Below are 15,466 nucleotides of genomic sequence, written 5' to 3' on the forward strand. Positions count from 1 at the left end.
GAAGATTTAAGACTTAGAATAAATGAATGAAAAAAGTTGTAAAAGAAGTCGAACTTTGGGTATAAAAATAACTCAACTGATTTTTAATGTGAAGATTGGTGTATATGGCTTGGGAACACACTTCAACGGCAAAGGGTAATAATACTAACCGGCTCGATCACCTCATAGGAAATATTTAATTTTATGCAATATAAGGTAAGAGGAATTTTATCAACTCAGATTATTAAATGCATCAATAGAAAAACTAAACAAATTTGATATCTTGTTAAAATTATTGAATACATACTTTCCGAAACTATTGGAATCGACACTTGACTAAGAAATATTGGCATAGAAGAGGATGAATTTCGATGAATTATATTATGCGAAATAGTTGGTACTCTGTGAAGTGGAAATACTTCTGACCATTGTGATTGAACAACTGAACCAAGTGTAATTTGCATACAATACGACAATTCTGTATTGAACAATGATCGGTCAATAGTATGACTTAAATTCCACCATAAAATAGGGATATTATCGTTATTTCCTTTTGAAATTTCAATAGCTTCATTTAACTTCAACGCAGATATCTAAAATTTGGATTTTGTATAGAAAAATAATTGAATACAAAATAAAATTTACAATGTAAAGTAATTTTGCCTAATTTCCATTAAGGAAAAATGAACATGATAACTGCGGTGGGACTATAATTTGCGGATGAGCTAATCTGGTTTAAGTTTGAATCTTTTAGATTTTGGCATTATATCTGATTTAAGTTCATGATAAAAACGACAATTCTAACTCCTAATGTTCACTGCTAACTAACTCTATATCTTAATTCTAATGCCTTACAATAATTTCTAACCATCTGTTGACTCTAGTAAGTGGTTAAAGTTTCTTGAGATCACCTTAGTATCGCCCAAAAGTCGTTCGTAAATTATAGTTCCATTTATTGATTGTTACATATTTTTCAATAAGCTTAGTAAGGTTAGATATGCTAAGGAAAAATCAGTACTTTTGTGAAATTATTAAAATGACTTAATAATAGATTGATACGAGTCAAGGAACGATAACGAAATATGAAGACATTAAATGACTGTTTTCTTCAATTTAGGAACTCTTGAACAATGTAAGATTATAAACACACTGTAGCAGACTCATGCAGTGTTCAATAGAACAAAAATATTTAACCTTTTCCGTTTACTTACTGGGTCAGTGTTGGATATAAGAGTGTAATTTTCCCTAGAGATTTTGTTTCAATCATTTAAAGCTATCTATATACATCTTCTGTGAACACAATACTGTACCTCATCCCAAATTTCTGGATGGAAAAAGCGAATAAAGTAAAACGTATGGCTTGAAATGAAATCCCCAAGTGAAAGTTATGCTCTTATGTGCAACATTCACCCACTAAATAATTGGAAAAATGTTAGATATTGCAAATATATTGAACATTGAAGAGATGCGCTAAAAATTCACTTTTACATATTCCTACCCCAATAATTCACCTACAACATAGATCTATACAAACTTATTCTTCGTTCTAGACGTATGAATACTTATATGTGTTTGTCTAGTATTATATTAAATTTTTGGATATATGAACTGAGTCAACGGTTCATTCAGAGATTGATTGTTGGGTCAATTCACATTCTACACAATTAATTTATACATCCAGCATACAACACTACACACAATTTACACTTCTCATAGTCTTATTCTTTTACACGTATGGCCTACTAAATTATTTTGTCAGAAATAAATCTATTCTCAAAATATTTCTTATCCAATTTCTAATATCGCTGTGTTCAGAGAATCTCACTATACAGCGAGATTATTCTAAAGAATATACGAAGTTAACTGGGATATGAATAAAGTAAGAATCAGATTACATTACAATAAAGAAAGCTTCTAAAGTTTACTTATCATTATAAATATATTACGATACAATTAATTAAAACACCAGTAAAACATGTCATGCCTTTCAATGATAACATCCATACTAATTGTAATGTTTATTCTATGGTTTTATTTACATTTTTTAAAATAAATCTACCTACCAAATAAACAAGTCAACGTTAAAAAAAACCCAGCAGGATTAGATTTGCGGTTTTTATTTATTTATTCAATCATTAGACAATGTAAAAATCCATAAGTCTATTGGTATAAAATAAGGCAGAATGCATAGAGAAGAACAAAACATTGAAAACTGCTTATCACTTACTGGAACAATAGATAAATTGTTTACTTCGGTATTGTTAACATGTTGTAAAGGGATAATAATTGGTTTAAATCTTACTGGAATATAAACAGTAGGCCAGTGTTGAATATAAAATCTCGGTTTAATTGTAATAATGAAATTATTTGATCTAGTCAAAGTATAATCTTCATCACTACCATCAATATTATTACTCATTTGATTGCTTGATTTCAATTCAACTGTTAAACATAACATTCTATTCTTAATTAAAATATTAATACTTATTGTACTATATGAATTCGAAAAAGATAAACATTTGGGTTGATTGTTCCATAAGAATAAATCTACATATTTATCAATATTCTTTTTTCGGTTATCCTCTACTGATTCGTTCGATGAATTCAATTGTTGTATGGCTATTGTTTCAGACCAAAATATTTCATTATTAAATAAAACACCTAATTGAAAATGACGCTGCACCGGAAAAGGAAAAAAAAGAAAATGAGTGAATGAAAAAAGCACATAATAATAAATTAAATAAAAGTTATGGAGTTGACACGGGAACTGATGAATCCCTAGGAAAATCCCCTGAAAAAGTCTCCAGAAGCTCAGAAGACTGAAAACGTTCCGTTCAGTCAACAGGCAATAAAAATGTTATAGAAACATGAATGATAATGTGTCATATTTTGATTAGATAACTATTAATTTTGTTACTGAAATTAGTATGTTTTCAGAAGTTTCTGAAAGGCCAAAGTCATCCATTTTTTGCATATAAATTAACCCTGGAGCAAAGTTTCAACTGATACTCCGCCTTTATTTCTCTATTGTTCATGTTATAGTGTAGATTGAGTCTGGTAATACAGGAAGCAGGTAGGAAGTTACTAACTAGAGTTTAACCAGAAAACTTAGCAGAAACAAAATACTAATGGATAACTCAAATAAAGTAAATTATTATGGAAGGACGGAGCGGATATTTGAGAAGTTAGGGTTCTTAGGATTATTTAAAGAAAAACTATTATATATTATTCTCATCGTATAAATGACAAATTATTCTATTTTTATATTCCTCGTATCAAAAGATTATGTTAAACATATAAACTGTTGTTATAAGTTTCACCTGCCTATAATTATCTTTCATTGATTATTCATCTCCTGCAACGTTCTTTATCACTTTTGGCTTCCTACTTGCTGTGTGTTGTAGACTGACAATTAATGTATATAATCCTATGGATAGGAGTATTATCTGATTGTTGTGTTTCGACTTCCAACAGATTACCGGGCTAAAGATGAGTTTCGTTATTGATCAAGATGAGTAGAGATATTCGTGGTCACTTCTAAGGTTACTTATATCTGGTCAGAGCCTGTCATTGGTTAGAGTGAAGGTATGTGTCATTAGTGAACTCTATTATCAAATGGATTGATCACGAGGGCCCAGTAGACTTAAGAACTTCTGGATTCACATAAGTGTAAGGTAAAATTCCGAAACAAGTGAATAAAAGTGAGATTCTTTCGCATTACGTTTTAATCAGGGAATGTGAGGTGAAAAGTACGATGTGATTCTGAAACTGAATTTACTGAGATATAATGAAATTATGAACAGAAAAGTAACCTAATTCCATATGTCATAACATTCGTTCCATCATTAACTTGTTATTTATTTTCTAATGAGTATCTAGTAGTCAAACTACGTTGATATGAAATTAAATATGTAAACGACAATAGAATAATAGTTCTGTGTATACGAATATCCATTTAGTTAGGATTCAGAGGTTGAATTTTGCGAGCAATATATGTACTCAGCTAAGAAAAACCATGTGATCCATCGATTTCGAAATCTTATCAGTTTTTTGCTATGCAATAAAATATCGCTGGGATACATGAAGGATACTGGATGGGATAAGACTGAATTACAAAAAGATTAAGGACGAACAAACAATCATATAATGTTAGTTGTTGTAACAAATTCATCAACCCAAAACTTTAAAAAAGCAACTGTATTCAAACAAGATGGAGATAACCAACATACAATTAAATGTCCTTCTTGTTGCGGTACTACACAATAAGTCAGCTTGTAATTTCAAATCCCATTTGATTCCCTTAGGCTTTGATAGATAGGTAATAAAACAACTCACACCTCAGAGTTTTTAACCATTAAAGTCTATACTTTCGGGAACCTCAACTCGTAGTTTAAAATTTTGCTATAAAAATCAGGTTTATAACGAGTGACCGTTTTTGTGAGTGAATACAATGTTTAGGTCTATTTACGCTCAGGTCCTTGCCTAATCCAATCCTGAACTATAGACATCACTATACATAAGAAAAAAGATGGTGACTTCGTGAGTATAACAAATAACTCAGTTATCCTAATAAGTACATTCTAAAAAATTGTCAATTGGCTTAACTTCCTAAACATTTTAGATAAATACTCACTTGAGTTTTCGATAAGACCAAACATTTATTATCTTGAAGGGGTATTTCACAATCGTCAGTATACGAGGAACAGTCATTGCTCAAAGATGAAAATTTCAAATATAAATCAATTCCTGTACAATTTATTAATAATAATTGTGAACGTAAAACAATTTGCAGACTGTACTGTAAAAAACTTGAGTAAATTAATTTTCTTTCATTATCATTACGTAAATAATCCAAGTAATCATTCATTGAATTATTGACAAATGAGAATTTAGGTATAGTGCCTAATGTTGATATAATTGGCAATGAATTATTTAACTGGGTAGATTTTGTTAACAAAATTTCATCTGAATTATTATTGTTATTATTATTATGTTTCAATATGGAATTATTATAATTTATATAAGTAGTAGCTAACTTTTTCAAAATTTCATGACCAGTTAATCGTATTGGGTGTGAGAATACTGATTCGCCATTTCTACATAGAAAGAAAATAACAGGTAATTGTGAGTAGCTAGTACAAAAAATGGCAAAACCAATACATTTTTTACTATGACTTCAAGGAATCAAAGTGATTTATGCCGTTAATTAACGTGGAAATTCAGGTGAATTATTGAAACAAATTTTTATTTTATGTGAGTTCATAGCTCAGCAATTATAATGTATTACTATGAGGGATTTATAGATTGTAGCATTTTCATAATTGAAATCACGAACTGATCTTAGATAGAGCAATAACGAAAACCTGAAAGCAGCAGACAGGTGTTTCGTGCTAGTACGGAACTCTTCAGCAGTGCGTATCCACGACCCTAATACCATCGGATGCCAACACAGTGGTCTACAGGCTAAGCGAGACCGAAAGTCTTGGGGTTTGATTCTCATGTGTAGGGTCATCGATGCAAGGTGCTGAGGAGAGCCGTACTAAGACGAAACGGGTGTCCAAAGCTCCCAGTTTTTCAATGGTGGCTCAGCTAAAATTAGTTCGTGATTTAACTGTGATAATACTACAATCTCCAAAAATCCCTAATACTAATTACACACATTACCATGACCGTTTATTTGCTGAAGTAAAGTATGAGAATATTCATTCAAACATAACCATTTATATGCAGACAGTTGTGTATCATATAATAGGTATAACCAAAATGTCCGTTACGACCTAAAACATATATGTCGGTTCAAGTTGACACACCACGGTGAGATGAATACCGGAGAATTAATGGTAGTAGTACCAATGATAGTTAAAAATCGTAGACATAGATAGTATGTCTTGGAAAGAAAAAAAAGAACTGGTAGAATCAAAGGTATAAAATAATTTTTGAACTCAAGATCTAAGAGAAGATAATTAGTGAATGCATTTGCGCCACTGGGACCATTGGTTATAACGATTACACGGACCTAGACTGGATGGTCTCTACCTACCTACATTGCTACGTTCAACAGACATTGACTTCGTGGACTGATATCATATTTTCATCTGGCTGTCTATAGCTTGCTTCCAACTCACTCATATATTATCCAATGTCATGTGATAAGGTAGATGGTGGTTGGAAATACATGTCTCTACTCCTTCAAGCGATGGTGATCGACCACCTTGTCAATCGATTTGCTATCCTTACTTATTACTACGTGTCTAACTTCAGAATTTTTAACTCCATGGTTTCAACATAAATGAGCAATATTTTGAGGGAAATCATAATCAAATACTAGTAACATAAAGAAATCCTTTATTTTTCAACGCTAGGTTTTACAACCATATGGTGGGACAGAGCGAACTGCCGTGTAATTTATCATTATAGGTAAATGATGAAAGAAATGATACGGCAATTGGTCTAAGATGAGGTGAATTATTTATAAAATAAAAAGAACATTTTAAAATGTATTCTTACGGTAGAGTGCCTGTTAGAAGTAAATTATAATGATAAGCCAATCGAATGGGCTTAGCTAATACATGAAGGTATGAACTTGACAAATCTCGTATATTTTTATTATGTTGACATGCCGACCAGTTTTCATGACTGAATAATGCAGGTGAAATAATTTCAATTGATAATGAGTTTGTGTTGATTATTTGCTGAGGGCTAATCGCTTTACTCTCCAATTTTAGTGGAATTGGTATACAATTCAAAATCTCGAATAATGGTGATATAGTGATCTGTATTTAAAAGAGAAACATACACAGTTCACTGATTATAACATTAGAAATTTATGTTGAAGTAATTGACATGAAAATTTTTTACTGTATATATACAAATTGACAAAGAAGAGCTTAAATAGTTACTTCTACTACATATATAACCTTCAGTAAACTGTTTTAAATTAGAAATTGGTTACAGTGGTAGTAGAATATCGCACATCGTTGCAAGAAAGGCGATTCAATGAAGACAAGGAATTTTCAATGTATACAAATGTAGTTACAGCCTAAATAAAGAAAATTGATCAATAAACAGAGAAGTATAGCTACCAAAATACTGAAAAATAGAAGGAAGAAATTGTCAAGAGAGAAGATGGTTACATAAAATACTAAAAGGTGCAGCGGACAAATAGATAATAATAACCAGTAATAATTAAGAGTTGGCTTATAAATATAACAACCGACAGTAAACCAAATCCCTCGCAAAATTTATGCAAATAGATTGGAGGCTAACAAACAGCTAAATCACTCGGAATTCAACCCCACTAATCTGTTCTATAGAAACAGAAAATATTTTGTGAAAAAAACCGTAAGACACATCTGTATAACATAGTATTCCAATGTCAGTAAAGAGGTTGCGGGAAATATTGGATTTTATAGAGATCGCAAACCGACCAAAATTAAACTCCCAAACACTGGACAGCTAATTTGTCCTAATATGAGACTCCTTAGCAGTGTGTTTACATGACCCTTACCACTGGGAACCTAAATCAGGACCCTCAGTATCTCACACGAGTACCTAACGTTCAAATCACTGAGCCGGCATCCAAAGGTGCCTGATTCTAACGTCAACAAATTCGTGATATCTTCTGCGGTCACTGATGCGCAACTTCCTTATATCTATCATGGTTATAATTTCAACTGAATTGACAAAACTGTTAAACTCGACAGAAGTATAACACTTTGCATCCAAACAAAAGAATTTGAAATGAATTATCATAACGACCAAGTGTTGATTATAACACTATCTAAACATACACAGAATGATGAGATGAGTGAGTTGTTTAGAAAACACCAAAGGAAATTGAAGGAAAGACACAGGTAGAGAACGGTACATAAATATGAATATAGAGACAAAATATTTGGAATGAGAAAATGGAAATCATGAATTGTGCAAACTATGTAGTATGTGTTGACATCAATATGAAAAGTATTGTGGGTCAAAATGAAATGATGATTAATGGAAAACTGTTGAAAATCAATTACTCAATGAAAAGCAACTAAGAGAAAATGAGTGAGAACATCATTTGCAGTTTATTTATAGTTATGATTAAAATTAAATACTGGAAACAACTCTTTGAACATCAACATATAGAGTCTATGAAAATTGTATGGTCACAAAACCCAACACTGCCAATAATCTTGTGTCCACTAGTAACTAGCTTCTAGATATAATTCCTGTAGTTCTGGTAAGGAACCTTGACCAGTGGATTTCAACGATATAGGGCGTTAGACAATTATACTTCATAGGCAATGGAAAGTGGTCATGCAATGTAGGAATCCAGCACTAGGAAGGAACGACCACCCAGTGATTTTAGGTTTTCAATGGCGGTCTGACTCCGATTAACATTATTACAACACTTTATAAATGGTAATGAAGGAAAACATAACGTAAATAATTCAAATCTCCCGAACAATCACTTACTATGCAAATTGGTGGAGTAGTAAAACTTGTAGTATAATATTCAATAGTAATGACAGCATAAAATGTAGAGGAACCACTTGATTTACTGTTTTCATTATTCAAGGTAAGCTGGACAGCAAAATAAAATTAGTATAAAGAATTCTATTTTTAAAGTAAATACGTTAGTTATTGGTTAACCGATGAATACATGGTAATGTACTACAATCGTCTAGAGAACTTGAAATAAACAACAGGAAATTATAAAATGTACCAACATGACTTCTAGTGAATACATTACAAGTGCGTGTACAAACATATCTGAATTTTAGTGCAAGGCATTTGTTTACTAGCCGCAACAAGAAAGTTCTATTAGGTAAATGGCCCAGAACACTCTTGTACAACAGTAAACACGAGATCACTCTCTATATCTCGGAGTGCTTTTAAACCCCAGGATGTTTGTAGCCAATTTCAGGAAAATTCTACACATTATGTAACGAAAGTTTTTCAACAATACTGGAGCTAATAAAACAAACGTTTAGTGCTTAAATAGACTTTATATATGCAAAAAGCACATTCAGAGTAGTTGGAAAATGATTTGTTCTAAAGCAGAAGTGTATACAAGCTTCACGATAATGGGGAAAACAAAGGCGAGAGACCTAGTTTAACTATTGATAGCTAAAGAAATTCTGACATCGCTCCACTATTTCACCGATTAGAATGTGACTCCAGACAAGAGTGTAATGATCTCCTAAGAAGACCATCTGTTCTGATTCAGCCACAGCTTTCACATTAACCAAAACAACCACAAATGATCAAAACGAGCATTATGAATTATTGGGGCTAATGACTAATGCTAATAAAATATAAATATTTTATTTAAAAAATACTTTGTATTATATTCGATATGCCATTACGTCCGTGTTACGCTTTAGTTTCCACGATGCACCTTGTACTTCGACTAACAGTTTCTCTTTGTTGAACAATATATTTTGTCTAAATAGTCTAGGATTTTCAAGTAGATGCTTTTCAAGAAACGTTTGCAGAATATATCTAATGTAATTACTCTGAAACATGGGATTCTAAAACTAGAAAGTCTTGCTATCAAGGTGTATTAAAATTCAGTGTAACATAATTAAGCGTCCAGTGAACAACTGCAAACCTGTTCGCTACCCATAAATTGTCAATTGTATGCTGTATCAGCATTTACTAGAAAATTTTTTATGGTATTGATATCCGGACTTATTGACACTGGTATCACATACACTGAAAGATACGAAGCAATATTAATAGACTTAACAAATACTAACAGTTATTTATTTACCTCTAGGTTAGAAGAGAATAACCGCGTCATGCTGATATGAATGTTATCACGAAGAACTGTACAAACTCGATGTTTTAACACAGAGATGTTTACGTGGTCAATTAAGTCATATTATTTGTAAGCCAAATAGCAAAAACAGTCTTATGAAGTTTCGCTTACTCCACAATTTATATTTGATTATTTTATTGGTTGCTACACAGATACCTTTTAGAACAACACAAAAAATAGTAACCACATTTATGTATTACCAAATTATTATAACATTATTCAATTTACAATAAATAATAAAAATGATTTACTTGAATAAGAGTTCTATGACTTGTTTCTGTCGGTGAGTTCAACTGGTCAGGTAAAGGTATCTTAAAATTTAGCGGATCTGACCACAATGTATTATTCTCTTGTATTTGATCATCAGAATAGAAATCATTATTTACTTTGAAGTATACGCATAAATCACATCCAAGAGTACTTTTATAAACTGGTGAAATGTTAGCAGATGTTGAAATAAATTCCATGGCTGGACCAGTTGGAATTTGAAATAATTGTTGTGTGAATTGTGAATTTTTATCGACGGTTTTATCCTGATTCGAAGCTTCCGATAAATCCTTCTTTACTGTCCCAGTTGTGACTAAACGTTCTTTATCCAGGCTATTATTGGTTGAAGTACTTAGTGAACAAGTTAAGCATACAGGTAACAAGTTACGTACAATGACATTAGAGTGTAAGATGATCTTTTTATCATAAAAAAAGAGGAAAAAGTGCATAAAAATGAATCAAAATATTCATACAAACTAATTCATAAATAGAAAACAAACAAGAAACAGATCCATCATTGAGCTAATTAGATAGAAATAAGTGAAGAATCCTGTGAACTCATCATACTAACTGATAATGAAGATATCTTGAGGATATAACAATGATAACACTGACGAAAAACATTCTCTTTTAGCTGTACGGCTTGTAATTGCTTCCACGAAAAATAAATCAATTCAAAAGTGATTTTCGAGTGATCAATTAATAGGAAAGGAAACACAATCTCCAAGACAGTTACAACGAGCAGGATGGAAGAGTAATCAGTGTCTTAATGTCGCTAATTTTTGGATTTAACTCAGAAACTGGTAGATAAATTATTTGGTTGTAATATTTTGCAAATAAGCATTAGTTTCCATTTCATTATATGTATCCACATTCTCAGTCGGTTGGTAGCTTTAATTTCCAATCCACACTTGTTTAAGATTTGTGAGTTGGCCCTATGAGAGTATCACCAGTCAGTCACCTTAGTTATTTCAGTAATTGATTAAAAAGATTAAAACTATATAGCAAAATTAAGTTTCATGAATTTTTCAATTATCATTATTTTTAATAAAAATGAAATCTTATACTAAGAAATATTCTGTGATAGATATAATAAACGATAGATAAAGAGTGTGAGAAATTTGATTAAATGTACAGACTCATATACTTTAGTAGATTTAACAATAGTATATACTAGTACTAATTAATAAGCGTCGAATCAAAGTACCAAATGATTATGAAACAGATCACTTTTTAAAACTTTCAGTGAATACAGTATAATAGACTATAAAATACCTAGTCAATTTACAGCCTGACACAGATTTTAGTAGCTATAAAACAAGTGTGAAGAGTCAGCAATACCAAAGAAGATTTAATTTAGGCATTAACTTAGGTGTTCATACCAGGTTTAAAAACTTAATGGCATTGACTAATAACATTGAAAGGTGTTTTGATTTTTTCTCTTGTAGTTTCCGTGCTCTTTTAATAGATATGTGTTGACACTGGATAACGAAAAACTAAGAAAAGGATTTTGAAACAAACACCAAAAAAATTAGATATAGAAGATCACTATTACACTGGTAATGCAAGAAATTCGACTGAGTACTGATAGAAAGTCAATTCTCTAAATCAACATTCATTTGGATTTTTATCATGTACAGAGGTTATATTTTTCTGCTATGCAGTAGTATCAATCATATAGGTGATGTAATTAAATAATTAACACGTATCAATCGAATAGTGCTTTTAAATACAAAATACGTTATATATTAATAATACATTTTATGGAAATACCAAAAGTCCTCTAGTATAATAACAGCCCTTCCTTTCTTACCGTGTACATACATCAAGAATCGCTGGAGTATTATAAAGTATTTTTAACTCGAATTATATCTACATAACTCTGAGAGTTAAAGTTCGACCGTTACTTTGAAAATGTATAGAACATACTTATTAGTATGTCATTTTCAAACTACAAATACCTTTTATTTTATTCATACTGACTTTAGGCTATTTTTGCCTGATATACTTCAAGTCATTAGCTGAATAACTAATGAAAATAATAAAGACTATTTCAGTGAATAAACTTTTCAATGAAGTTTTCTCAAGCTTTACAGTTGTATTTGTATTCATTTAATATAAGTAATAGTCTATTAGAAAATAAAATTCGATCGCGCAATAAACTGTCTGAAAATATTCGAAAATTTGAAAGATTTTATGTATAAGTAGGTTAAAAACAATTGTAACCACAAATAATCAAATTATATACACATTTGGTCACTGGAATGGTGTAGAACTGACATGCATATTATATCAACAATAATAGAATTAGTAAATCAATATAAGCATTTAAGAATGCAAAATTGAGATTATTGTCTCTTGACAACAATGATATAAAAATAATTAAGAGAACCAGAAAAACTACATTTACACATTTTGTAGAAACGGATTGGTTTACTTGAATTTAAGCCATATTTTAAGTGTGAGAACTAGTAATACTACTCCATTATTCAAACCAAAATAAATGTAGTAAGATTCGAATTTGTGATTCGCTGGGTGGAAGTCGAACATCTTAACCATTAAGCTACTGCTTCATTTATTCATACAACAGGTACTAGAGTAAAACATTTTGAAATATTAAATTAGAATGAAATCTATTTAGTTGTTGAATCTGAAAGTACAACTAAGAAAAGAAAATAGATTCTTATGTGATAAAAATTTAAACAATTTAATTTATTAAACACCGATATCCAACTCAAATGAATTTACAACGTACTTTTCCAGGTAACCCACTGGGTTCAGTAGAACAGATAATTAAATAAAGTTCAGGAAATTGAAAAGTACTATTAATAATTTCAGTAGTCCATAGAGAAGTTTCCTCCCATTTCAAGGATAAAGCACATAAAATATCACTATGCTGTTTGTGCAGTGGAAGAGGCCAGGGTAACTCAACTGGATGAGACCACAGAAATACCTATTAAAAAGAAATGAGGTTAAGTTTTCATATAAGTCAAAAATTAACAATCATATGATTAGGCAAACGGTTCGGACATTAAATATCAAGCTGACAAGTAGGAAGTCTGAATGTTAATTCACAATATCAAAGTTCTTGCAACTTGATAATAGTATCTATCATCCAGCAAACAAAACTTTCAAATTACAAATCACAACCGATGTGTCGATGAAAATAAAACATAACTGGTTACTTAGTGAGGATAGATACATTCAATTATCCTAAATATATGAGACTATATAATATTATAAATCCCTTTCACATATGATTTCTACTCGGAGTTCACCGTATGTTAACTGCCTACATTTTATGTCAACAAATTATTTTCAAGTCTAACCTGGTTCTCCATCATTAGTCAGACGTGAAGTATCTGTTATCCAGCATACTGATATATTATCTAAGATATCAACTGAGTTCAATATTCAGTCTAATTACCTAATAGTCAACACCTAACGATACTACTGGTTATACATTATTTGATAACTAGTTTCTAGCGTCCAAATGGTAAAGTCGAAAGTACAAACCTTATTTTTGTCATTATATCAAATAATTTATTCAATAAAATTAATTACTAAGCATATATTATCTTCATATTTAAAATTTCACTTGTATAAATGATCTATAATAAGTAACCTAATTAAACCTTATCAAATAGATAAATTCATTACAAATACATTATACATTTCATGTTAATAAATCAAACAATTAGAAAAATAATTAAATATAGAAAAAGAAGTATTTTAAATTCAAGTTAACTAATCTAAGTAAAATAAAAAAATTCCATTAAAAAAAAACACAAATGCCTTGGTACAGCCGAGAGTGGGGAGAGTCTGCTCTTCCTCTCGAAATGCTCTCACATGACCACGCATATACAGCCACTACCAGGGAAGTCCCATTCACTGACTTCTTGATAAGGGGGTTTTGTTTACGAAAATGAGAGGACGAAAAGCGAATGTCCGGCGTTTTAACCGGGTTGGTGGATACGGAGGGTTTACCTAGGGGAGTTGGAAATATGTTGAATGAATATCCAGACCTTCTTTCCAATTGAGAGCAGATGCATTTAGCATTATGTGAAACGCTTCGGCTATAATTTAATTTATAATTTGAAAAGCCTTTCTGAATTATTTTGATATTTTTAATATCAATTTAGGGATTACTGAAAGTAGTATGTACTGCTGCCATGATCTTGATTGAACTGAAAATATTTTGCATTGTTTCCTTTGTACTATTTACTCCAGTTATTTATTTACTCTGAAGTGGCTTACGTTAAGTCACGAAATACAATTTTTCTACTCATTGGGATATGACAAAAAATATATTTATTATTAACTTGCTACCCAATGCTCAATTTATTTGAAAACATCAAGTCCAACCCTGGTATTGATACCTATATTCCATTTTATTATTTCAACTGTACAAAGAGATATCATCATATGAAACAAAAACTCACCCGGAAAATACAAAAACAACTCTCATTTAAAAAAGAACCTGTTTTAACATCAAGTATAACTATATACACAAACCTTATTATCTCCGTTATTAGAAGTAATTCCAATTCGTAACTTTATACGAAATGCATGCCCAGAAGATGTAATTGGTCCAGGAAAAACAATCGGTCTCCAATATACAGATTGTCTAGGTTTAACAAATATATGAAATAATTCGTTGAAAGAATTATCAACTTCTACAGGAGATTGATTTGTTTTGTTTGCAGACAGATATTTCACCAAAGGTAATTGATCTAGAACTATAAACTAATTGAAAAGAAAACAGAAGAATCTGACAGAAAAATAAGTGGGAAAAAACGTTTAAAATGAAGAACACTACAAATAGGTCACATGTTAAGCATGACAATGGAATATACTAAAACCAAAATGAGTTATTATGATTACAAAAATCCATTGAAGTTATGAAATATGATATGCATATGGACAAAGACATACAAAAAATTATCATGCGCTCACTCGTGACTAACTTCGAGAGGAGTCCTAGTGAGAAGCCGTGACCGGTGCAGCTCAACGGTGTTAAGTGAGTGGCAGTTACCCACCGAGGACAATGGAAGATAGTTGCTCGATATCATGGATTGATTGAAGTCAAACATCAACACTGTTGAATGCCCGCTCAGTTATGGGAATTATAAAAACAACACTTGCCACCATAATGATATCCCGAAAGGATTAAAGCAGTGGTGGCGAATTTTTAGACAATTGTTAGCCAAACAGAAAACAGCTTTTGCAAGTGAATAGTTTGTAGAAAAGAAACCAGAATATAACGGTGTTAACAATTTTTATATGACTGTTCAATCTATCAACATCTTCACGAGGTTTCTATCTGTAAATCTAAAAACTAGCGTCATATAAATTCGTGTATAGGGATATCGACTATATATTTTCTCAAAAGGACGTAAAAAGATTTTTAAGAAA

The 15,466-nt window shown here is 31.1% G+C and overlaps 1 protein-coding gene across 1 annotated transcript in view; it reads right to left on the reverse strand.

Annotated features, from left to right (window-relative positions):
- MS3_00010601 (uncharacterized protein) overlaps positions 1-15,466 on the reverse strand; it is a gene marked incomplete at both ends in the record, with an annotated part of 73,829 nt that overhangs the window by 7,029 nt on the left and 51,334 nt on the right. The window contains 8 exons of the mRNA XM_051218988.1: positions 287-572; positions 2,207-2,656; positions 4,613-5,075; positions 6,487-6,752; positions 8,437-8,544; positions 10,036-10,467; positions 12,807-13,004; positions 14,567-14,797. Coding sequence (XP_051069210.1) covers positions 287-572; positions 2,207-2,656; positions 4,613-5,075; positions 6,487-6,752; positions 8,437-8,544; positions 10,036-10,467; positions 12,807-13,004; positions 14,567-14,797 — 2,434 coding nt within the window. The remainder of the gene's footprint in view (positions 1-286; positions 573-2,206; positions 2,657-4,612; positions 5,076-6,486; positions 6,753-8,436; positions 8,545-10,035; positions 10,468-12,806; positions 13,005-14,566; positions 14,798-15,466) is intronic.

The sequence above is a fragment of the Schistosoma haematobium genome, chromosome 3 (assembly GCF_000699445.3).
Source record: "Schistosoma haematobium chromosome 3, whole genome shotgun sequence".
In the NCBI taxonomy this organism is placed as follows: Eukaryota; Metazoa; Platyhelminthes; class Trematoda; order Strigeidida; family Schistosomatidae; genus Schistosoma; species Schistosoma haematobium.